The sequence below is a fragment of the Solea senegalensis genome, linkage group LG2, assembly GCF_019176455.1.
Source record: "Solea senegalensis isolate Sse05_10M linkage group LG2, IFAPA_SoseM_1, whole genome shotgun sequence".
Classification (NCBI taxonomy): Eukaryota; Metazoa; Chordata; class Actinopteri; order Pleuronectiformes; family Soleidae; genus Solea; species Solea senegalensis.
Window position 1 is genome coordinate 502,360 of NC_058022.1, and position 26,332 is coordinate 528,691.

A 26,332-nucleotide genomic window follows, 5' to 3' on the forward strand; every position below is an offset into this window, starting at 1 on the left:
ACCTACACTATGTCAGCTGGGATCGGCACCAGCATCACCCACGACCCTCATGTGGAGGATAAAGTGGTAGAAGATGAGTGAGTGAGTGAGTGAGTGAGTGGATAAAACATCTTTAATAAGATACCAGTCTCACAGAGACCAAAACCAACAATGTTTTCTTGGGTGATCTGTAAACTCTGCTGACCCTGCCTGGACACAATACTTGAACAATGGCTAATCAGTTTGTTTGGATTGAAAATATGGTTACAATGTTCACCCACATAGGAAGCGTCATTCAACTGTAATAACGGTCATCAAAATGAAGGAGGAGCCACTGACAGACAGTGTTGTTTCATTGTAGAGACATGTGCAAACATGGCTATTTCAGGACCCACAATTCATTCTGTTCTAAGAGTGATAGGAGCAAGACTGTTCTCCTGTATCATGTGCTTGTGTTTAATTTGTGTCCCCATCACAAAAAAATGTTATATTGAGATAATAGAAGTAAGCAAACCAAAGGTTCAAAATAATGACTTCTTATTGTTTTTCCAACCTTGAAAAAGATATGTCCATTTTGATTTTTGAGATTTATGAAGCAATATAAAACTGAAAGTTAGACCTGAACACATGAACTCTCCAGAACACTCTGATTCACACAAGGCTTTGTTTTTGCTCACGTCCACTGTTCTTCTAGTGCCAGACCCAACCTGAAATCAAAAATCAAAAATCAAATCAGACCGATATCTGATATCAGATATCTGTGAGACAGATATGACCAAGACAGTGGACATGTGCTCCTGACTCTCCTCCATGTCCCACAAATGCCACACTGCTTTTGTCACAATTTTGTGACAATCGTGCATGCCAAGACAAGGATTAGAGTCAAAAAGTCTTGTGTGATATGACAAACGTGCATTTCTCCACAAAAACAACTCTTCACACTTTAATGCATCTTTGTCCACAGCTGCAGAGCCCACAGATTTATTTATCATCTCTTTATCTCGCCCCTCAGCATCCCTGTTTGTAAACAAGCATTGTGACCTCAGAGGTCACATGCTTGTTTCACAGGGCGGAGACACGCTTCCATCCATAACTATGTGGTTCTCTGGTTTTCCTCCACTCTGTTCTGCTCCCTCTGCTCCTCCTCTTTCCTCCACTCCTTCTATAGTGAGCAGCTCCTGAGTGCAGTTGAGGGGGCTTGCTTTGCCTGACAGTGGGCAAGAGCTGCTGCCTGGCCCGGTGGCAGACCTCTCCATGTGATTCCTTCCCTGGTGGCTTAAACCCGTGAGCTGTCCTTCACCTTCTAAGCCCTTGGCTGCTGAGCTCTCACCTCCCCCCTGGGAGGAGCTTGGACTCACGGACTGCCGGGCCAAAGATGGAGATTGCAGGATTGCTAAAGGAGATTTAACTCCCTGAGTTAAAGAACTATGAGGTGTAGAAAACCTAGAAACGATGTCATCGTGAAGTAGCTGAGCCACTTTGGCTGAGCCTGTAGGGGTCGCCGCAGGTGTCATCACAGGCATCAGCACATCATCCTCAGAACTGATGAGGTCGACGTTTAGAGCTCTCGTCTTGTGAGGGTTGCTGTGACCTTGCAAGGAGCTGCCGATGTGATCATAGGTCCTTCCAAAGCTCTCCTCACTCTGTGGCTTTAAGTCCATATCTCCAGTGGCACTTACTCCGGAGCCTGACACAAACTCATACAAGCCCTCTTTTATGAGGGTCCCTGTCTGGACGCTGTCTGAGCCCCCCGTCACTTCCATAGCGCGTATTTGGCTTAGAACCAAAGGAGGGGGGATTGGATGTTGTCTAGATCCATTTTGATTTCGTTCAGCACTATGTTGAGGAGAACTGCTTTCTCCTCTTTTCACTGGAACGTCCCCGGTCGCGTTGGAGAATGTCTTGATAACGCTAAGCTCAGGCGAATTCTGTTGCACTTGAGTCGATGTAATTGTTTTCATCTCCAGTGACACTTTGCTGACATTTGCCGTCTTGTTGTACGCCTCTTCCAGACTTTTTGCGCTGAGGTGTTGAGGGGTTGTTTTGTTCGATGAGAGCTTGACTCGCTCCGGAGAGCCCTGCTGAGCTACTTCCTGGTAATGAGAATGTTGAGACCTGCCTGGACTGCACACCTCTGCGCTGGGGTATTGCCTCTGGTAGCTGTAGCGGCTGGGTGAGAGGTGGTTCTCCACAGGACACTTACTGTCCTCTCTCTTTTCTACCAGCACATCTGTGAGTTCCATACTACGTGCAAACGCATCCTTAAGGTTAATTGAAATAATGCTCCCGCTCCGTTTGGCCCTTTCAAGAGCTTCCCTCCTCTTGATGGCCTTCTCCTGCCTTTTCTGCTCACGGTAGAATTCAGAGAAGTTGTTGACAATGATTGGGATGGGAAGGGCGATGACCAACACACCGGCTATGCAGCAGAGCCCTCCTACTATCTTGCCCAGCAACGTTTGAGGGTAAATGTCTCCATAGCCAACAGTGGTCATAGTAATTGTAGCCCACCAGAAGGATGCAGGGATACTGGTGAATTTGGTGGCGTCCTCGTCCTTCTCAGCAAAGAACACCAAACTAGAGAAGATCATAATGCCCATGGCTAAGAAGAGGATCAACAGACCCAACTCATTGTAGCTCCTTCGCAAAGTGAAGCCTAAAGACTGGAGTCCAGTTGAGTGCCTGGCCAGCTTCAGTATTCTCAGGATCCTCATGATTCGAAAGATCTGAACGACACGGCGCACATTCTGGAACTGCATCACGTTCTTGTTGGACTCAGTTAGGCAGAGGGTCACGTAGTAAGGCAGAATAGCCAGCAGGTCAATGATGTTCAGCGGTGCTTTGATAAAATTCCACTTGTTTGGTGCAGAGAGCAGACGCAGGATGTACTCCATGGTGAACCAGGCAATGCACACAGCCTCCACATGTGCCAGGCTGGGGTTGTCATTGTACTGGCCAAATTCATCCACCACCTGCAGCTCTGGCAGCGTGTTGAGAGACAGTGAGATGGTGGAAATGACTATGAACAGGATGGAGATCATGGCCAGGACCTGCAAGACAAAGACAACATTGTAAGTTAAATAATTACTTGTCACTTTAAGGATGTCAGTGTGGTCTTGACTGTATCTTTACAACCTTTGTTCAAATTGAAATGGTTTGTCAAATTCTCCAGAAGATTAATGCTGATGATTCATTTTACATTAAAGACGACGGCTGGGTTTGGAGTTAAATATTGGACGTAACTGAGCCAAACTGGGGTTTGCTTGTGGCCGACTATTCATTAAACTGATCAACCCATTACATTTTGTGTAACTGTGATTAGCCATTTACAATTCACACATGCTAAATCTGTCATTTTTTATTGTCGTATTATATTGTTATTTGTTTTTTATGTATTATATTGTTCTTTGATTACATATGTCATGCATTTATACATGATTGTTATCTAAAATACAAACATGCACTGCAGTGCAGACACAAAATGAAGATTTCAGATAGTGTTTTGAAATATATTTATTCAAATATTAATTTCTCAGGACCATATATAACCAAATCCATTGCATATCATATATATGTATACATATATATGTATATATACATATTACTACATACACAAATCTGAAACCTATTTGACATGTTTGTGTTATGCTACCATTTATGTATCTGCATGAATATTTTGAGTCAAATGCAGACAGAGAGGATATTTAAATGCATGTCTGTCAAAGAAAGAGGACTGAGGGGATTCAGCAGGCGCATGCAAACATTCTCCATTCTAAAATGCTAACGATGAAGAAGAAGGCAAGCAAAGTGAAATCGCTGAAGCATGTGGACTCTGACTCTGACTCTCTGCAGCTCTTGCAAGGACATTTCAGGATAATTGTAATAGGATTGTGTTGCTATCTATAGAAAGGATAGAAAGAGGTTAGAAGTGGTTACTCATTCTTTCCTCCTGCAACAGGAAGAATCAGGCAACAGTCTGACACCACAAACAACAACATTTAACAGTGTAAGGATGGTATATACAGTATAATGGCTGAGAGGTGATGTTTTTGAATGGACTTTGAAAACGTTTATGTATGCTGAGACATGACGAATGTTGCATTCAAAACCGAATGGATTGATCATGAGAAACATAGTAAACTTTCAAACATTTCAACTTCAAGTGTGTGTGTGTGTGTGCGTGCGCGCGCATGTTTTTAATATGCCATTACTTCTCTGTTGCTTGTAGGATAAAAATATGCTTAATACAATTCCATTATTCATGAGCGTGGATAGTAAGAACGTTATTGATTAATCTGTGAATAGTCTACGTTTATAAAGCATATTTCTAATCTTAATGGCCACTCAAAGCTACTTTACACCACACTTTTTATATTTCATACAGTGCAGTGCTGTTTTCTATCACACATCAATCGTTTATGCAATCGATGCAACGCAAAGTGCTTCACAGGACAGAGACAATCGACAAGACAACAAGCATCTCAACCCACATATGGCTGGTATTTTGTATTATGTATTAAAAATGTACTGGGGAAGTGAAGAAGTGAGTAAAAGGAATCAGGAAAGAAGTGAGGAAACTCACAAACAGCAAAGGGAAAACAAAGGACTAAAATAATTCATTCTAAAATGGGGTAAAAGAGTTCAAATAATTAAAAAGGTAGCGCTTAAGTTTGCTTTTATAAATGTTAACATTGTCACACATGGTCCACACATGGCTCAGCAGCTTACCCAGGACAACACTGACATACAAACAAAGACAAAGACATACTTCACAATGGAACTCTTCAGCTGAGTCTGCAGGGAGGGACAGTTAACTGAAGAACAAAAACACGTGGTCATTGCATTTAAATATATATTACATACAGTTTTAAGCTGCAATGACTTCAGATGTATCTTCTATAAATTATAAAGCTTTTATGAATGTTTGATTGATTTTGTGTTCTCTTCTTTTGTTTTCTCTTGTTTTATGATGTGTTTTTTCTTCATTTGTGTTCTTTTAATTCCTTAGAGTCAGTTGGGTCACTGTGTAACCTTGATTATATCACAGCATAACGATTCATTTTGTTATTGCTTATACTTTAACATTTACTTTTGATTCCATGATAAGCTCAATGTAAATGAGAGCTTTCTTGAACTTCGGGATCCCTCCAAAAACATGTCCCAACCCATTATTTGGGAATGACATTGATTTTCTGTGTCTCACTCTCAGGGCTTTTATCAGTGCCATGCCAAAGGACACCCATCATTACATTACACAGTGCACACAGTGTTTCCACTGCTTGGTTTCCATTATTCAGACTTTGTATCAGACACATTTCCAAAAAGAAGCAGGATAAAGAAAACTGAGAGAGAGAGAAGACAGAAACCATGGCGAGTCAGTGAGAGATAGAGAGAGAGAGAGAGAGAGAGAGAGAGAGAGAGAGAGGACAGAAACCATGGAGAGTGAGTGAGAGATAGAGAGAGAGAGAGAGAGAGAGAGAGGACAGCGTCTTAATGGCTTAATGGCTGCCAAATGCTATGACATTATCACTGAGAGCAGATTGGAAGCAGTACCAGGAACACACAAGCTGCTTTAGAGGCTCTGTGCTGGAGGAGGAACGACTGCAGGGCCAACATTTAGCATTCAGTCAATCAATAACACTCTGAGTTCATATCACAGTGAGTCCCTGATCATATCTGCGTTAGGTGTTTCTTCAACCCTCCCCCACGTCAATGTTTAGTCTAATGTGACCGACTGCTGCTCTTAATAAGTAAAATAATAATGTATTATTTAATTGTGGGAGTGTTTATAACCCCCATAAGGGTCATAGTTGGGTTTATCTGTGGCCCCACATGTGTTTGTACTGAAACCCTATAGGATCTGCGTCATTTGCCCACTTAGTACCCAGGCAGCCTGGAAATGGTACAAAGTGGGCATTGGCTTGAAGTGGACAAACGTGCTTGTGACTCATATTGTCAGCGAACATGAACATGAGCCTTATGGGCCCACATGGACATGCTGGCTTTTTTAAATCTGAGTGCACAGTACCTGGTACCAATTTTGAGTGGTTTATTCAACTTGATCATACATTTAATGTTTCAGGTCAAAAATGGCCATCATACAAAATGAATGGGTATGACAATATTTTGTTTGTTTACAGTTTTTCTCAATTGCTAAAACACTAAACCCTATTATCTGAACCAAATGCTCAGTTGCCTGAACCCACTGATTGAATCAATCACACTTTTGGCAAAACCATAAGCACTTTTCACCTGTTTAGACACAACTTGCCAACACATTTTCATTGTGATGCACCTGTGCTCACCATTATGCAGCACGGGTGCATAAACGACAAACGTCAGACACAGTTAAAGCACAAGTGTCACCATTTGAACACAACAACTCAAAACTGATCACACTTGTGGCTGATGATGTGAGGGAACATATAAGCCATTTCAGAGAGCACTGGTTTGTGAGGCCCTGCAATGGATAGAAATCTGAGAGGAAGAGTTTGTGTGAGAAGTTGAGGTGGTCAGTGAAGACAAAGAACAGTAATATCTGATCAGTTCAGAGCTACTGTGATTGACCATGTTCTTGTCCATGGTATGAGCATAAGAGAGGCCGTACAAACGGTACAACCAAACACACATACAGTATACTGTAAGTAAATATATGTTTCAGTACATCACTGTACCAATGTACTGTACTATTGTAATGGAGGGTTGGTCTAACTGTTTGTAGGCCTAGTATTCCATGTATATTTTTTGTAACTGCATGTTCTCTTTTTGTAGAATTGAAAGACTGCCACATGGGGGTGGGAGGACAGGTATGTTCTCCCCACACCAAGAGACCCTAATTGTTGATATGGTCAATGAGAACAACGCCATTAAACTGAGTGAAATTCAGCAGAAGATCATTGAGGACCATTTAAATTTTGAGGATATCAACAGTGTCAGCCTCTCTACTGTTGATCGTGTCCTCAAGCGCAACAGACTGTGCATGAAACAGCCTGGATACGGCCTGGCAGAGATTTTTTCCCCGTTGCCTGGCCAGACAAAATGTGGCCTGTGATGTGGATGAAGTCCTGTGGCCTGACCCAGTACGGAGACATGATGATGTGGTTGAGTAATAAACTTATTTGTATATTTGTGTACTTTATTTTTACATGGGCTTACTGTACACAAGTGGCAAATGCATAAGATTTCTGTTTGTTTTTACAAGTGCTGCGTGTAAAGATTTCTGTTTTTTTGCCTTTTTGTACAAGTGCTAAATGCACAGGTTTTTTGTTTTGCATTTAGCCTACAGTGAACAATAAACATTTATTTCTCCAGCTTCATGTCCTGAGCATTGTGTTTTCTATTGAGCATAAGTGTTTAGTGACTGTTCAGTAGTGTTTTTAATTTTGATTGACTCGGGGCACGATTTGACAACATAGTCCAACTTAGTCCAACATAGTTTTGAGCACAGATTGAACTGTTTTGAGGTGAAAGTTTGGTTTTGCAAGAAGAGTCTGAGGTTTTGTGAACGTAGCTTGAAAATTGTTTTTTGTGTTTAGAGAAAAGGAGAGCAGCTTTCAAGAAATGTGTCTTAGCAATCGAGAAAAACTTTAACAGTGTGGCCAAAGGTCACTGAGACCTCACAAACCCTCTTTGTGGCCCTCTGAATGCATGATTTTCACAATCTTTTTAAATGTGTCACATTCACTTAGACTTAGATGTGGATCGGCAAAGGTCAGGGGTTGTGGTGAAGTCCATCCATTTATCCTGCAGCAGAAGATAACTCAGTCACAACGTAGGTAACACATGGTAAACAACTGCTCCTGTAGATTTTAACTGTTTGCTCTCTTCTTTTCAGCTGCACTGCACCAAACTCAGGATGTGAATTACAGGCCACACAGAGAGATAGACAGAGAGAGAGAGACAGAGACAGAGAGAGGGAGAAAGAGAGAGAGAGAGAGACAGAGAGGTTTGTTAAGCTATTCTTTTTCTTCAGACTTTGCATTCATTCAGACAGACTTAGCAAAGCATTATCCCTAACTTTAACCAGAACCAGTTAATGTCGATCCACTAAACTTAACCAGAAATGAGGTTCTGCCTCATTAGGACCAGGTTTGGTTTCCATGAGAAATACTGTTCCTCACAAGGTCAGTGTTTAGGCCAGGGAAGGTCTTAAAGAGGCAACAATACAAGAACACACACACACACACAGAGTAAAGACAGACAAAATTATAGTAATTAGTCCAAAAGAAGCCTCAACATTTCTGTGTGATATACTGGTGCTTTAATTAGCCAAAGCTGCTCTGCTATTAGGCGCAGAGGTACAAGCATCATGACAACAACAGCCAACCACATAACTATATTCACTTTTATTCACTTTTAAACATTTGACCACCACCACCATCATCATCATCATCACCATCACCACCATCATCATCACCATCACCATCACCATCATCATCATCATCATCATCATCATCACCATCACATCATCATCATCATCATCATCATCATCATCACATCACATCATCACCACCATCATCATCATCATCACCATCATCATCATCATCATCATCATCATCCAAGCATCCAAAACAAGAAGAGATTTTTCTTTCCTTCTTGGCTTCTCCCTCAATCTCCAAATTTGATTTGGCAGTGCTGGATAAAACATTATAAGACATTCATTTGGTAAAAACAAAGCCGTTTGAGAGGAGAACATTGCAGTAAAAGCTATAGTGCTTGATGTCTGTGAAGGCTCTCAGTCATCCAGATAATATTCTCTTCACAAGTTAGTTGCTAACTCCTGGTGATTTACATAAAACCTCTGCAACCATCATGTGGGAAACTGAATTGCCAAAGCAAAAAACTGAATCCCATTAAGTTACCATTGTTTATCATCCACCTTTAATTTAATATCTGAAAATAATGTTTCAGTAAAACTATAACAATACCTCTAAAGAAACTTTGTATATGAGCTTCAGAGAAGACAGAGAAGAACCCTGAGCTTCAGACAGAGGAGAACTCTGAGCCAGGCTTCAAACTGAGGCAAACAAGTTTCTAAAAAGTACTTCATACAGTCTGAGCCAAAGAACAAGCCTTACAGAAGAAAAAAGAAATGTTTTAACAAAGCAGAATTAGACAAAACACAACAATAACAATTTGTATTTCCCTAAATAAACTCAGATGACAAATGAAAAAAAAGTCTCACACTATCAATCACATAACACTTCAATTAAAGTCAACATTGAAATATAAGCTTCTATTTGGGTGTCATTTATTTATACATCCGACTCAAGTGCCTCCCCAGTCATGATCCTCACTGCAGGTCACTGAGTACAGTATAGATTACAGTAAACAGTACAGTATATCAGTATTTCAAGAGCAAATGAAAAACAACATTAAAGACTTTACAAAGTATGTGTAACCAGAATCAATGAGAAGTGCAATCATTTGCTGTAACATCTTTTTTTCTATATCTGTTTTGTCCGCCAGCACGTTGACTTTCCCACTTGTATAGTCCAGTGTTTACCATGGAAATGTGCAGGCAGCGTTTGTATGCCGCTGTAAATGACCTCAAAACTATTTCAGCACGTGTGCGTCCTCGTTCTTCAAAGCAATATATAACACAAAGTTGAAGAAAATCTTTACTCAAGGGTTTGACATGTATACATTATTGTAGTAGTAGTGCAGCAGCCCCCATCAGTTAGTGCAGCAGTGGTCCATCTGATTCAAAAGAGCGTGGCCACAGCAGCCATCGGAATTTTGGCGAATTTCGGCGGCTCGCCACGAAACAGGAAGTGCGCTATAACTTTGCCATACTTTGGCCTATCCGCACGAAACTTCATATGTGACACCAGACCCCTCCCCTGAACACGTCTACGAATTCGAGCTTGACCCCAACACGATGTTGGCCATTTTGAATTGCGCGTTTCGCCGCTAAACAGGAAGTGCCCTGTAACTCGCCCAAAAATTGACCGATTGGCCCAAAACTTGATATGTGAGACCATGTGCCCGCCCTGAACACATATGCAAGACATCACCTGCACACAGGAAGTAGATCCTCTGAAACAGGAAGTGCTCTTTAACTTCATCAAACATTGACTAATCGGCCTGAAACTTGATATGTGTGACCAAGGGCCCGCCCTGAACACGTCTGCAAAGTATGACCTGCACACAGGAAGTAGGTCTTTCCAGGCAGGAAGTGACCCGTAACATTGCCATACGTCGACCAATCTGCACTAAACTTCACATGCGAGATGAGTAACCCGGCCAGAGCCCACGTTATACATGACATGCCGGTAGAGGGTGGTGGCCGCGAGGTCCCGTACAACGCTGCTTGCAGCTTTAATTTGTTTTGATTTTGGTAAAATATTGCCATGGAATAAAAGTTGCACTTCAGTCTACAGATTACTTACATATTAGTATATTAGCAGCTGGAGTCGTCCTGGTGAAAGCCCCAAAAGAGATTAAGTCTCACGCTGTGTGTGTGTGTGTGTGCGTGGGTGGGTGTGTGTGTGTTGTTATAGGATTAAAATGAGGTTTAGGTTAGGGTGACAAGCATTAATACTAAGTGAAAAGCAACATATCAAAAATATGTCAGCCAAAACTAAGATGACACAGGTTATGTAAAGTAAATTAAACTAATCTCTATTACCTTGTTGAGTTTGTTACCTCTTTACTAGACCACTAGTCCCCATGGAGACCAAAAAACTGGTCCTAATGAGGCAGAGCCTCATTTCTGAAGAGCTGGTTACATCTTGGGCTAAGATTTGAATTTCGGTTAGGTTCAAGTTTGTTTGCTTTGTTTAGTGTGTCCACATGAATGACAGCTGCTCAGACCTGCGTGTGGTATCCAAATAGCAGGTAATGCTTCTATTCTAATCAGCAGTTGCACACTGAGCCATTCATGTCATCATGAAGGAGCCCTCTTATTGGTTAAGAGGCCTAAGCTGCTTCCATCCTCCTGCTGACACTACACTTCCAACACAGTGAAGACCTCTATTCACCACAAAGCTTTTCAGTTGGAACATGCTGTGGAGTCAGATAACTGTCAAAAAGATGCACATATGGCTGTGATTTATTCAACATGAAAACAAATTGACAACCGTGAGAATACATTTCAGTGTCAATGAGAATATCACTCAAAAAGTGCCAGGCTTTGTGTTTACAGCAGAAAGTTCATCCATTTTTTTTACGCTCCACAGTCCACGTCATCATCCTTGTCACGATGTCTGGGGACTGAACAAAGTGATAAAGTCTCCTCCTCCACTGAACCACAGGATGTTGACACCCAAACTCTCTCCTCAGGGAATCCACACGACATTCATAACTGTGGCATTGTGTTAGCATTAGCAAAAGTGGTCACTTTTTGAACGTTCTTCTTATAGACACTGAATCGTATTCTCACGGTTGTCAATTCGTATTCATGTTGAATAAATCATGTGCGCATCTTTTGACAGTTATCTTACCCCATACATGAACTAAAATTTATTGAAATGTATTTTTAAGTAAAATACCAAAAACCCAACTAATAAATGTATAAAAAAAATGAAATACTGTATTTTTGTATTTTCAAAATACTAAAAATCCTTTCCCACTCTCTGTCCCCTCACTAGTACACTGGCTGACGAGAGGACGACGTTTGAGAGTCAATATAATCAGTCAACAGATTAAACATGCAGACTCCCAATGTAACACTGTCTAAATAAAGGTGAAGTAACTCAGGTTCAAGGAAGTCTTCCTGAAGTATCTTTATTTACTTTCAAATATGTAGATGGCTGATGTGTTTCACGACAGTCCATAGCTGGAACTTTAAACTTTAATGACAACAACACACACACAAAAACACCTGAATATTAGGTCAGATCATTACAACAGTGTACTTGCATATATTTGAGTGATTCTCCTGCATCTAAAACAAAAAAGTAATCGGAACAAATTTGTATGGAAACAAGAGATGGAAAGTCAGATATCAGTTGACACTTATCTACTTAAATGAGATGGTCCTGACACACATTTACGTCCTCATCAACAGATTTGATGTTTACTTGACAATAAACATATTGTCAACACACAATCAAATAAGAATTGATCGTACTTGCGATCATATGTTGACGTGACCCTGTCCACTTATCGGCAGTTAGTTCATTGTGTCATTTATCAATTAAATAATGCCGTATGTCCACCGGCCAAATCACTGGAATCAGTTCATTAAAAATATTTGTTCAGCACTTCCTCCATGACCGGAGCGCAGACTCCGTCTGACACAGTCACTGGACTGAAATACAGCGGCAGGGTCTGTGATGCCACCCGCAATCAGCGGCGCTTCCCTAAATACACCAGACTCCTCTGGTAAATATAGAGATTTCCCTGGTAGTTGTTGGTGATTAACCCGTATTTTTAGGATTGTTAAGTAGTTTTAAGTGATCTACAGTTCGGCACTGTTCGACTTGATTTCTGTGTCGGACGTCTCTTCCTGTGATGGCACCTCTGACCAATCATTGCATAGTACCTACTCAGCCCGTTTGGAACCGCGGCAGAGTGGGTACTAAAAATAGTCAACAGTGGACTATCAAAATAAAGTGTTACCTTGTGTTTTTGGTTCATTGTAACTGAACTTATCTTACACTCACTCATTTATCTTCTACCACTTTATGGAGGACGTGGGGGGGCGCTGGTGGCAATCCTGGACAGGTCACCTGTCCATCACAGGGACACCTACTGTCAATCTAGATTGTCCAATTGACCTCATTTTAAAATCTGCATGTCTTTGGACTGACGGAGGACACCAGAGAACCTGGAGAAAACTACACTGTCTTACAATTATATCTAATTGTAAGGCAAGTTAATGTCCATAACTGAATGATAAATGGGTCTAAACGTGCAGAGAATCTATGAAAATTACTACAAAGATTAAATTCAGGATTGGCAATGATAACATGTTCAACACTACCTGGTGAGGTGTCACTTGGAGACAGGTGCTGCCATGTCGTGTTGGTGAGATCATGTGGGGGCTAAACTAAAGATGTGGCCACACTCTGAGCAGCCCATGGCCAAGGGGAAGGGCATTGGGCTTGAAACCGCAGGGGTTTGCCAGTTCCCCGTCAGGTCAAGGGCTAGGCCCTGAGCAAGGTGCCCGATCCCAGTTTTATCATTGTTACTTGGACACTCTTAATTTACCACATCCATGGCAGGGGTTGTGTCACAAAAGGCATCCAGTGTAAAAAAAAAAAATCTAATATGTGGATGTCCACTCTGGCATCCCCTGGAGAAAAAAATTATTAAAATTAATTACAATTAGGAAAGCTTTGTTATCATTATATGTGGCATAGAACAAAATTACATTTCATTAGATGTCATTCAGCAGACACTTTTATCCAAAGTGACTTACAAGGGAATTGAGTACAATCAGCAAGGGGTGGAGTTGAACTTACGATCACGATGTCATTTGCACACAGGGTACCGGTCTCAACCACTGAGCCACTCTACTTGTGAAATCATAAGTGCTGCCCATCTCTGCTTTAAAAAACACAATGTGACCATTCACTCTCTCAAAACAGGATAAAAACTGGACAAAAGACTGGACAACACATGGAAAGTGAGATGGGATAAAACATAACTGGAGATATTGTACATAAGGTGAACCAGTGGTAAGTAATAATATCGTAAAGAGAATTCTGCACACACACACACACACCCTTCCATGATGATTGGTCACAATAATAACACTGATGAATACACAATTTTTTTCCTGATGTTTAAAATAAATAATATTTCATATTCCAGCAGCGTGAGTAGAGCTTGACTTCACTCTCACTCATGCAGACACACAGATACATTAACGATAAAGCGTCATACCACTCAAAGCTGCTTTACACTACAATGTTGCCATTCACCCATTCACCCATTCACTCACACATTCATACTGGTCAGATATGTGCAGCCTATTTTTCTACCACACATTTTGGAAACGCAGACGAGCGGAGCCAGGACTCAAACCCACATGACTCGCTCTGATCCGCCGTCACACACATCCACGGTCAGACTTGTTAAAAAACATTGTGTATAAAATACGGACACATCTGATCTCATGTGATCACAGGAGAAACATATTACTGAGGACAGACGCCAATCGCAGGTCGGATCAAACTGCAGCTTTAAACACTAACATGTTGTTAGTGTTACTCATAAATAAGAGTCTTCAGATCATATGTGTGAATGTGGCTGATTAAAGACTAGAAACACTGACTGCACCTCACTCATCACTTACAAACATCAGACCCACTTCCTTGTCCTCCTCGATCACTTGCGTTGGTGTGTATTTCTCTTTTCTCAAATATCTGCATTTTTTTTCTTGCTCCTCTTCTCTAATTGATCTTTGTGTCAACAAGACAAATGAAGCACTGACCTTTTCGCCAAACCACTCACTTATCGAACTGCGTCTGGATTTCAGAGAGATTTGTAATGGGGGGATGCAACGAGCACACACACACACCACAGGCTTGTGTATATTTTTGTCGTTTCTCAAAGCTGTGATCAAGAGACCAACAAGATCAAAGACACGTTAGCCCATGCTGTCTGCATACATAGATTTTACATACATAGTCTTTGCTCTGGTGTTGTCTTGTGACAACTTGTGAAGCCCTCATTTTAAGAGACATCTGGTGGCCCCACGCAAAAAAGGGACCCAGGAGCAGTCCTTAGGGCCCAGCACAACCGCCGACACAGTTGCTACACAGATCACAGTTACTAATGGCGCATTTCCACCGGCTCTACTCGGCTCACCACGGCACGGTTTAAGTAGCATTTCCCCTAGCATATATATACTGGTACCAGGTATTTTTAGTACCTGCTAAGACGAGGTTCCAAGCATGCTTAAAAGTAGGTACTATGCGATGATTGGTCAGACTGCCGGCCGCTGAGTCCCATCACAGGAAGAGACCTCCCACACACAAATCAAGCCGAACAGCGCCGAACTGTAGATCACTTAAAACTACTTAATAATCCTAAAAACATGGGTTAATCTCCAACAACTACAGAAGTGTGATGTGAAGTCACGAGACTTCTTTGTCGAGACTTTTTTGTAGTGGAGATGCAACCTAATCATGCGAGTGAGCAATATTTGTATTATTATTATTATTATTACAATAAATTATTATGATTATCATATTCATTATCATTATTATTCTTATTATTATAATGATAAGAATAAGAATAATAAGAATAACAATTTTTATATATATACTTAATATATGTAAAAAAAAAAAATACATATGGACAACTATTAACAATAGTTGTCCATATGTATTATGTTATTATTTCATTTTTTATATCATTTAAATTACAGACCGGATAGTAATTGTGGTTAAGGTTAGAGTAAGTCTCCAGGAAATGAATGTAAGTCAATGCAATGTCCCCTCAAGTCATGAATGTCCAACATGCGTGTGCGTGAGTGTGTGTGCTTGTTTGTGTGTGCTTGTGTGCGTGTGTGTGTGTGTGTGTGCGTGCTTGTGTGCAGCTGTTGTTACCTTCGCAGCCACAGATGAGCTGGGCTTCTCCAGCAGATCCCAGAGCTTCTGTCTGTTTTCAGGACAGCATCCCTGCTCCTCCTCCTCACCGTCCTTATCCCTCAGTGTCTCCGCCTCCCTCCTCAGCTCCTCGTTCATCTGCTCCTTCTTCTGGTGGTACCGTGCCTGGCAGCACGACTCCAGGTAGATTTCATCGATACCCCAGTAGTCCAGCTCCTGGCCAAAGGACAGGGCGCACATCTCCTCCATCATGTGCAGCTTCCCCGTTCTGTAGAAGTTGAGGATAGAGGAGAAGGCCATGGGGTGCCGGTCGAAGAAGTACTCGTTTTCAGTGAGGCTGTAGTCATCGCAGATCTCCAGCAATGATTCATGGGTGTTGCAGTCTCTTAGGCGTCCCAGACGGGTTCGAGGCAGCCGGTCTAGTGTTCTCCAGAGAACTTCATGTGTGAGGCCTCCGACGTTGAGCCTGACCCGCCGGGAGCGGGCCTTGACGCGGATGATGTCGATGGGCTCGGGGGGGAGCACTGGAGGTGCAGCAGTAGGCCGGGGGGCTGTTTTGGGGGTGGAGCTCACTCTGTCTGTCATGTTTGCTGCCGTCTTTCTGTGGTGAGGTGTGCGAGTGTCTAGGATGTTGTAAGAGAGACTGCTCAGGCACCACCACGCTGATCCAGCTGTGTTCACACCAGCAGGCGTGCGGCTACACCCATGGCTGGAAAAACAAGACAGTATTCAATTATACAAAGGCACTGATACACAATGAGTGCCGACTGCCCTGTGAGCACCCACTGAGCCAAGAACTGTGTTCACGCTCACACGGCTGCCAGAAGGTAAAACAGACATTTTAGTCTCACCTTAAATCTATGCCCCCTTTATTTTGCTGTTAAATGGTCTTTTCAGACTGTTTTCATTCATGTTTGTTAACTGCTTACTCTCCTGCACCATGGAAGTCCATGGAGAAAACTTGAAAATTTAAACTTGCGGGGACACAACTTTCGACTGCTGCCTTGTTCAGGTATCACAAAAAACAAGACATTTGAATTTAGTGATGGAGGCAGCAGTGGATCAGTGACAAAAACAAGGGGGCAACTGTGGATCAGTCATTTTTCAACTGAGCGGTTGTGGGTTCAATTCCTGGCTGCCTCTATTAGACACTTTACCACATTTCTCCTGATGGCTACATCAGCAGCATGTGACGATGTAAATACAGACCATATGTAACAGTGAAATGAACAAGCATGGATTTTTTCCTCCATGTCTCAGATTGATCCTTGGTGCTTCAAAAAATCTGTATCCATGTATCATGTGATGGTTTATCAGGATTTGTCCTCACTCACTCATTTATGAAGACAAAATAATAAATCTTAAATCTTCATCCACATAACCACATGAAACACATGAAACACGCTACTGGCCCTTACAAAACCCAGCCTGAGGGATCATTAAACCCTGAGAGGATCAACACAGAACATGTCACACAACAGTTATTTTTAAACACAATCCTCCACTGAAAAATTAAACAATGAAACGGCTCATTTTTCACAATCCATTTCCACAGATCTATCCAGGATCCTCTCCGTCCCTCATGTCGCTCTATAAAGGCTCATGTTGCTCATTTGAGGTCCACTGACTGCAGCTCCTTTATCTGATTGTGTAATGGAGTTCCACAAAATCCCAGTAGTGGCATTAGACCTCGTCTCCCCTGGCTCAAGTCTCCTGCAGTTAATTATAGACCGTCTATCTCCTTGTGGGACACTCTTAGGACATATGTTATGTCAGGAAACAAGCTGCTACATCACAGGTTTAATCCAGTCCATTCATTGATTTATTTAGTCTAATAAACTGACTTTATACCCTGGGTTTATTATGCCAAGATTCATTTTCATCTCTAAAAGTTGAATAGGTTAACATTAAAACAACTCAACTAAGTTGTTTTGTTTGCATCCAACACAAGACTTACAGACTGACAGCAGAGATGAACAGTGAGTCCAGAAACTGACCGTAAAGTTACAAAGTTATCAAGAGATTAAAGGCACTCAGGCTTAAACCAAGAGTTTAAAAGGGTCACAGTGGGTTTGACAGAAAGTATACGTGATCAAATGTGTTCTGCTCCTTCTAATCATCAAACCAACCTCAATGTAAAGTGCTGATGTTTGGGAACAGCCGGACTCTTGCTCCTCCAGGAGCTCCCACCGCAGCTCACACTCTGCTAGCCAGCTGCCGTGCCTCATTTCCGGCTGCTGATCCATGAAGCCCCTCGGCAGCGACCACACCTGGAGATCCACATTTTTGGGCCACAAAAGAAACTAATAAATCAGAGCAAGAGAGGAAATGTCCTGGGAGGAATCATTGCTGAGCACCATGTGGAAGCACACACACACATACACACACATGCACAGCAGATACAAAGAGAGAGAGGAAGTGAGCTGGCTGTGTGTGTGTGCTTGTCCCAGAGAGGAAAGTGAACTGACCACAGAGGAACTGTGAAGGGATGAGAGAGAGACAGAGAGAGAGAGAGAGAGAGACAGAGAGAGAGCGAGAGACAGGGAGTGAAGGGGAATAATTGGATTTGGCATTCAGTACCATGGACAGCTCCAGGAGGACAGCTTGCTTCATCGTCTATTCTTTTCTTTATTATTTTCTTTTCTTTTTTAATTTCTTTTCTTTATTATTTTCTTTTCTTTTTAATTTCTTTTCTTTATTATTTTCTTTTCTTTTTTAATTTCTTTTCTTTATTATTTTATTTTCTTTTTAATTTAGTTCCTTTTCTTTTTTAATTTCTTTTCTTTTCTTTTTTCTCTTGACACATCACATTCATTTGCCTCAGAACACACATTCACCCAGAGTGACAGCTTTGTCAGCCTTTGTCAGAGAAAATAAATGTTCCACTCACTCACCCACTCACTCACTCACTCACTCACACTTATGATTACATTGCTGCTGTTATTACTGGTTCCTTTTACATATTTGGATGAGAAATTAGATATTTTTTTCACACAAAAAAGGAAGAAGAAGAAGTAAAATATACATGAATATAATCCATCATCATCTACCACTTTATCCTCCACCAGAGGGTCGCAGGGGGTGCTGTGCCAATCTCAGCTGACATAGGACGATAGGCGGGGTACACCCTGGACAGTTCGCCAGTCCATCGCAGGGCCACACAAACATAGAGACAAGACTCACACCTATGGTCAATTTAGAGTGTCCAATTTACCTAATCCCCATATTTCATGTTTTTGGACTGTGGGAGGAAGCTGGAGAATGCGGAGAAAACCCACACACACACGGGGAGAACATGCAAACTCCATGCAGAAAGGCCCTTGTTCCAACCGGGGCTCGAACCCAGGTCTTCTTCCTGCAAAGGCAAAAGTGCTAACCACTACACCAACCGTGCAGCCCCTACATGAATATAATAATGAGTGTTCACACAGAGGTCATTTATTTTTGCACGCCCCCTGGTGGCAGCAGGCCATTTATGCAGAGTAATTCCTGTTTGTGTTGAACTCAGTGCACATTTCAAAGTATTTTTATGGAGGACACTCATAATCTGCATAATCATAATCTCCTGTGGTCTGTGGTATGGTGTCCATGGACATGGAGTCAGTTATTTTTAGAACTCTTCTGTAGGCTTGAATGTTAGATAATGTCATGCTGTGTAGCCTAGTGACGATGACAAGTAGATGACACAACAAAAATGAACTGTGCCTCAATCTCTCATCTCTTTAATTACATTTTTTTTCACTTTGAAGTAAAACCAAAAAAAAAAAAACAATTGTCAGAGAGCAGTAATCGTGATACGAAGAAACTATTGCAGACATCTGATTTGTATATAAATTATATTTTATATATTATACTGAAGTTAGAATCCAGCTCTCACTGATCTATGACTTCAGGTGTCAGGATGCCAACCTGTTTAAAAGTGGCCCTCTGTGTTTAATGATTTGATGTGCTGTTGGTTTATGAAATGTCAGAAATGTTTTATTAGTGTTTCTTGAAGATTTTTTTCACCCACAACCCAATATTATTGGGTTGTGGGTGACCACCATACTGATATTCAGTATGGTGGTCAGAGCAGTTTATTCCGAGTCATAAACACTGTGTCATCCTCACAGCACATCCATGTACTTCTACACGACGACAATGATTCTTGGCTTATCTACGCCGCTTCAACTAGCTGGGACTTGTTTATAGTCTTAAGTCTCAATGTGACAAATATGGAAGTGTTTTGTTTGTTTTCCTTAAAAAAACTAGTTGTGTGATGTTTCAGTCAGATGACACTCACACTGTTACGACGACGCAGATGATCACAGCATGTGAATGACCAGGGGAGTTTTGGAACAGCTGATCAGCATTAATTCACTCAGTGCTGAACTCAGAGTTCAGCGTTGGGAAGAAAAATCCATCATCATTGGAGCTCTGATGCCACTTTTGTGGGGGGCGTGTGAAAGGGGGCGGGAGGGGTGACAGCCGTTAATAGTGACAAAAATTTCAAATGACAAATGAGTCAAGTTATTGGTTGAGTACAAAATCACAGTAATGATATTAACAAGTTAATCCTTGTCTGCTTTGTCCACGACCAAGACAAGACCGAGTAAAAATGCAGTCGATTCTGAACTCGAGTACTACAACACTAAGTCCTTCCATATGTTATATGTTATGTCATTTGATTTGATATTTATTCAGCTGTAACCTGACGAGACACAAACTGAAGATGAGAATATGGATCAAACTGAGAAAACATAGTTTACTTATGGACCTATAAATATAAAGTCCAACTGAAGTGTCCATGTTCAAACTAACTCACTTTTTTTGACTCTATTTTACATTAAAACATTTTGCTCAACACTATTTCATGACTATATTTCCACGTGTAAATATAAACACAGTCACTGAAATGCTGTCAAACATTAAGATTTTGTCTACAGCGAGATTCAAAAAGTCACTTCTAAACTACACTGAAGTTAAAGTGTTTCCAGCTGCATCAGAAATATTCACATCAGCTATAATCTTCATCATGATGTGATCTATGACAGGAACATTTCACAACAATGTCTACAGTACCAGAGAGCGTCTACAGTGATGATAAGCCGACAGTAACACACGCTAACAATGAGACATGATCTCCCCTGGAAACATGATTTGTGAGATTTTGGGGGCGTCTCTAAAATACAGTTTTTTGATTGACTTGATTCAGATGTGATGGGTGAGTGGAGGTTGGATTCGATATGTGTTGATAAGTGCTGACTTAAGGCGAGTAGACGTAATGGATGTGTTAAGTATGTACTTTTTTTGTAGTGGAGATGCAACCTAAACTGTGTTGTGCCGAGGCAAGTAGAGCCGGTGGCAATACACCACAAGTCCTCGCTCTGAGGCATGTACAGTTGAGGCCAAAATTATTAGCCCCCCAGGAATTATGGAACATTTTCCTAAAATTCTTCCCAATGTTTGCGGCATTGATAAAACTTGATATAATCAAACATTCACCAGTGCCATTTAGTAGCTTTTGCTACATTTTGGATATAAAATAAATTTTTTGGCTTGCTTTATATCATATATAGTGAAAAATGGGGTGGTCAAAAATATTAGCCCCCATATGAATTTTTATTTTCAAAACAAACCTAATTAACCAATCAGGTTTCAAACCACACCTGTGCAGTCAATTGGCTTCCTGACAACACCTGAGCATTAAATCAGCATAAAAGGAATCCAAGGAACAGGGCACATGTGCACATTGAGAGGGATTACTTTTACTCATCATGCCAAAGACAAAGGAAATCAGTTTTGAGCTCAGAAAGAAGATAGTGGAGGCTCAGGAGAAGGGGGAAGGTTATACTGCCATTTCCAAGTGTTTCATAGTGTCTAGAACCGCTGTACGTTGCATCATTGCCAAGTACAAGGAGACAAATTCAGTAAGAAACACACCTGGGCGTGGTCGTAAGCACAAGATTTCAAGAACTCTGGAGAGAAAACCTCTGGAAAATCATCAGAGATGTCAGCAAGAACCCCCAGACATCTGCCAAGATGACTGTTGCTGACCTGGCATCTTCTGGAGTTGATGTTTCAAGGAACACAGTTGCGAGGTGCTCTTCATCGTGATGGGCTTCACGGCCATCGTCTGAGAAGAACCCCTTTACTCAAAGAGCGGCACATCACAGCAAGACTGAAGTTTGCCAGTGAACATTTGAAAGGTAAAGATGAGTTTTGGAAGTCTGTGCTTTGGTCTGATGAGACTAAACTGGAACTGTTTGGGCACATGGATGTGGCGTATGTTTGGCGAAGAAAGGGAGAGACCTTCAACCCAAAGAACACAGTTCCCACAGTTAAACATGGTGGTGGGAGCATCATGCTGTGGGGCTGTTTTGCAGCCTTGGGCACAGGGAGCCTTGTTCGGGTGTATGACATGAGGAAAAAAGAAAATTATGTTGAAATTTTGAGGAACAATATGCAGAAATCTGCTCGTAGTCTATCCATAGGTGGTCACTGGGTCTTCCAACAAGACAATGACCTGAAGCACACATCGAAATTGGTTCAACAATTCATTAAGGATACCAAAACCAAGGTCCTGGAATGACCTGCACAGAGCCCAGACCTCAATCCTATTGAGAATCTGTAGCGGGTGCTCAAGGTGAATGTCCATGCTCGGAAACCACGCAATTTGGACCAGCTGGAACAATTTGCAATGGAAGAATAGGCCAAAATCCCTCAGAAGACCTGTGCCAACCTAGTAAAGAACTACTTTAAGAGGTTGTTGTCAGCTGTGGCTCAGAAATGGTACACTATTGACTATTAATGGCCAGGGGGCTAATAATTTTTAATAATGTCTCATTTTTGCCTTTTCTTGTTTCAATTCAGTGTATCAATAAAATATTCTAATCAAACTTAGTGGACATTTTGTCTTTGTCATTTTGGAAACAAATGCAATACAAGCACTTGTTGTTAATGGTAATTTCCAGAGAGAAATAAAGAGTTTTGTCTAATTTCACAAGGGGGGCTAATAATTTTGGCCTCAACTGTACAAGCATCCATCCCACAACCCTGCGAGCCCCCCAGAAAGCCATGGTATAGTTTGTACACTGGAAGTAACATCTGATTGGGATTTCAATGTTTTGAAAGACGTAAATGTCATTTGGCAGGTTAATGCGTTCTGTTAAGTGTTTTGATAGCGACTGTATGATTTGATAGCGACTGTATGAATGACGACATGACATGTTTCCCCCAAAGCATTATAGCATATTAGATCAAATGTTTTCCAGAGGCAAACCCTTCGAAAAATAAACAAACAATCCAATATAAGTTTAAGCCACATGCCAAAGGTCAGAAGTCACTGAAATAAAAATGCTCCTGGAAAAAAATTAAACAAATCTCTTTCCTGCATGACAATAATATACAGTAATTAATTCAAACGGACTTAATAAAATCGGAACAAACATGACTAATAAAATAAAAATTGTATCTATTAAAATTAATCCTTAATTGGATTTGAACAATTTTCTCATTATTATTTCACATAGATACTAGAACCACTAGATTAACACAGCTTGTTGATATGATAATTAAATAATGTCTTATATTTTATTATCAATATTGACAACTTCGGGCTTCCATATTTCCAAAAGTGACTGACAGTAATGGAAAATAAGTCAAAACTCTGTGAGTGTGTGAACTATGAACCAGCGAGTTCCCACCTCCTCAGCACAAGCTGAACCATAAATCTAACACACCAAGAGAGGCGGGACTTGAGGCAGAACAGTCAATCATCAGCCATCAGTCACACTCAAAGCGAGAAGGGTCTAGCTGCAGACCCGCAGACCACTCAACGACACACCCCTCCACGCACGACACACCCCCCCACTCAACAACACACCCACTGACACTACACGACACTCTGATTGGGTCACAGAAGAGACTGCGTCTGAAACGTGATGACGTTACTTTTATTGAATAGTGTTGACAAGCGACTTTAATCCCGGTGTGCGACAGGAATAGAGAAGAATAAACACTCGTGTTTTATGAACACAGAAATGTTCTTTCTGTGAAATTTGTGAATAATTAATGTCACTTTGTAAACTATGAAATGTTATAGCCAAACTGCTAAAATATATAAATGCCGATTGGAAACAGGCACGCAGTTCTTTCAACATTTAATTAACACGTTTACACAACATACTATCACATTTATATGATATAATTATCACGCTGATACAATATAGTATCACATTATAACGTGATACTGACCCCCAAAATTCCACTGTGAACATGCTTCTGTACAATGCAACGTTTTGAATAATTAGGGACCGAGCACTCACACAGTGTGCAAGGACCTATTGTAATTCTAGCAACAAGGACCGAGCACTCAGACAGCAGTGTGCAAGGAGCGAGGACCGGGCACGCACACAGCGCGCGTAACATATTGTTATTCTAGGAATTATTATTATTATTATTATTATTATTAGGGACCGACCACTCACACAGTGTGCGAGGACCTATTGTAATTCTAGCAACATGGACCGAGCACTCACACAGCAGTGTGCAAGGAACTAGGACCGTGCACAAACACAGTAGTGTGCAAGGACCGGGCACGCACACAGTGCGCATATTGTTATTCTAGGAATTATTAGGGACCGAGCACTCACACAGTGTGCGAGGACCTATTGTAATTGTAGCAACATGGACCGAGCACTCACACAGCAGTGTGCAAGGACCTAGGACCGTGCACAAACACAGTAGTGTACAAGGACCGAGTACCGGGCACGCACACAGTGCGCGAGGACCTATTGTAATTCTAGCAACATGGACCGAGCACAAACACAGCAGTGTGCAAGGACCTAGGACCGTGCACAAACACAGTAGTGTGCAAGGACCGAGGACCGGGCACGCACACAGTGCGCGTAGGGCGTATTGCTATTCTAGGAATTATTAGGGTTCGAGCAACAAGGTTGCAAGAACCCTCTTGAAACTGGAAGGATTATTAGGGTTCGAGCAACAAGGGTTGCAAGAACCCTCTTGAAACTGGAAGGATTATTATTAGGGACCGAGCACTCACACAGTGTGCGAGGACCTATTGTAATTGGAGCAACATGGACCGAGCACTAACACAGCAGTGTGCAAGGACCTAGGACCGTGCACAAACACAGTAGTGTGCAAGGACCGAGGACCGGGCACGCACACAGCGCGCGTAGGGTCGTTATTTTATTTTATTGTTATTCTAGGAATTAATATTATTATTATTATTTAGGGACCGAGCACTCACACAGTGTGCGAGGACCTATTGTAATTCGAGCAACATGGACCGAGCACTCACACAGCAGTGTGCAAGGACCTAGGACCGTGCACAAACACAGTAGTGTGCAAGGACTGAGGACCGGGCACGCACACAGCGCGTGTGGGGTCCGAGCCCACGCAGTGGGCAAGGACATATTGTTATTCTAGGAATTATTATTAGGGTTCGAGCAACAAGGTTGCGCAAGAACCCTATTGTAATCGTAAGAGTTATTAGGGTTCGAGCAACTTGGTTGCAAGAACCCTATTGAAACTGCGAAGATTATTCTTATTATTAGGGTTCGAGCAACTTGGTTGCAAGAACCCTATTGAAACCATAAGGGTTTTTCTTTTTAGGGTTCGAGCAACTTGGTTGCGCAAGAACCCTATTATAATCGCTAAGATTATTAGGGTTCGAGCAACTTGGTTGCGCAAGAACCCTATTATAATCGCTAAGATTATTCTTATTTTTATTATTCCTCCAAATGAATCGCGTTTTTGAGGCCTTTCCCATGCCCCAAAACTCACCAAATTTTGCAACCCCATCAGACCTGGTGTAAAATTACGTATATCAATGTTTCAAGGAATGTGCGTCAAAAAATGGAAGAGGGCGGGGCTAAAAACTGACGCAAAAAACTTCTATTAGGTCATCTGCTCTCTGGTTTAACGCACATGAACGAAACTTGGCACACATGTTCATGAGGTGGGGACGGTCAAAAAAGTCGATGACAACTTCCCTGTGAATCCTACAGGAAGGACGCCATCTTGGATTGCACGCCAAAACAGAGGCGATTTTGGCCATTTCGCACCATCGGTATTTGAACGAACTTGTCCCAGAGCTTACATGGAATCACGTTCAAACTTGGTGAGGTCACTGTGGACAAGTTGAGGATCTAAAGTTCCTGAAAACTTTTTAATAAGTATCATGGCGTACGAGAAAGGGGGCGTCAAAGTTGGTGAAAATTTAAGATTTTCGCCACACGCAACAAAACTCTTATAACTTTGCGATAGAAGGTCCGATCTTAACCAAACTTGTGGCGATTGATGATGGGCCCTTGCTGAAGAGGCCTATGCAAAAACTGTCAAGTTTGTAAACATCGCCTCCTGGTGGTGGCAGAAAATTAAAAAAAAAAATTACTTTTACAATTTCGGGAATAACTTTTACAGAGATTATCGTATCAAACTCAAAATTGGTAAAAATCACCCAAAACACAAGGTAGATGATGCATGCTCAATATGATGGCGTAGAGTTACATGATGTTGCCATGGTAATGATGCAAAGTCGGATTTTTGTGACAAAAAAACAAACTGCTACAACTTTGCGAATCCTAGTCCAATCTGAACCAAACTTGCTAGGATTGATGATAGTCCAGCCCTGAAGACGTCTATATGAAAATATTCACTTTCAAAAACAGCACCCCCTGGTGACGGAGACAATATGACCTCTGGTATTTGAAGGAATTAATCCTAGAGTTCTTGTGCGATCACCTTTAAACTCGGTGAGGTCACTGTGAACCAGTTGAGGAGCTTAAGTTATCAAAAGTTTTTTAAAATGTCTCATGGTGTACGAGATATGGGGCGCCAAAGTGGGTGTA

At 41.6% G+C, this 26,332-nt stretch overlaps 1 protein-coding gene across 2 annotated transcripts; it reads right to left on the minus strand.

The window, feature by feature from the left end:
- Positions 1-94: 94 nt before the first annotated feature.
- Positions 95-17,889, minus strand: LOC122786952 (potassium voltage-gated channel subfamily B member 2-like). Of its 2 annotated transcripts, XM_044053525.1 has the most exons (4): positions 17,750-17,889; positions 17,609-17,693; positions 15,480-16,188; positions 95-3,026 (listed from the first exon to the last, which is right to left on the minus strand). In XM_044053525.1, exons 3-4 carry the CDS (start codon positions 16,062-16,064, stop codon positions 1,029-1,031), a joined length of 2,583 nt encoding a protein of 860 aa, XP_043909460.1. In that variant the 5' UTR covers positions 16,065-16,188; positions 17,609-17,693; positions 17,750-17,889; the 3' UTR covers positions 95-1,028. The 2 variants fall into 2 exon arrangements, with proteins under 2 accessions (XP_043909460.1, XP_043909458.1); XM_044053523.1 differs by having other exon boundaries at positions 17,609-17,889.
- Between the last annotated feature and the right edge of the window lie 8,443 nt (positions 17,890-26,332).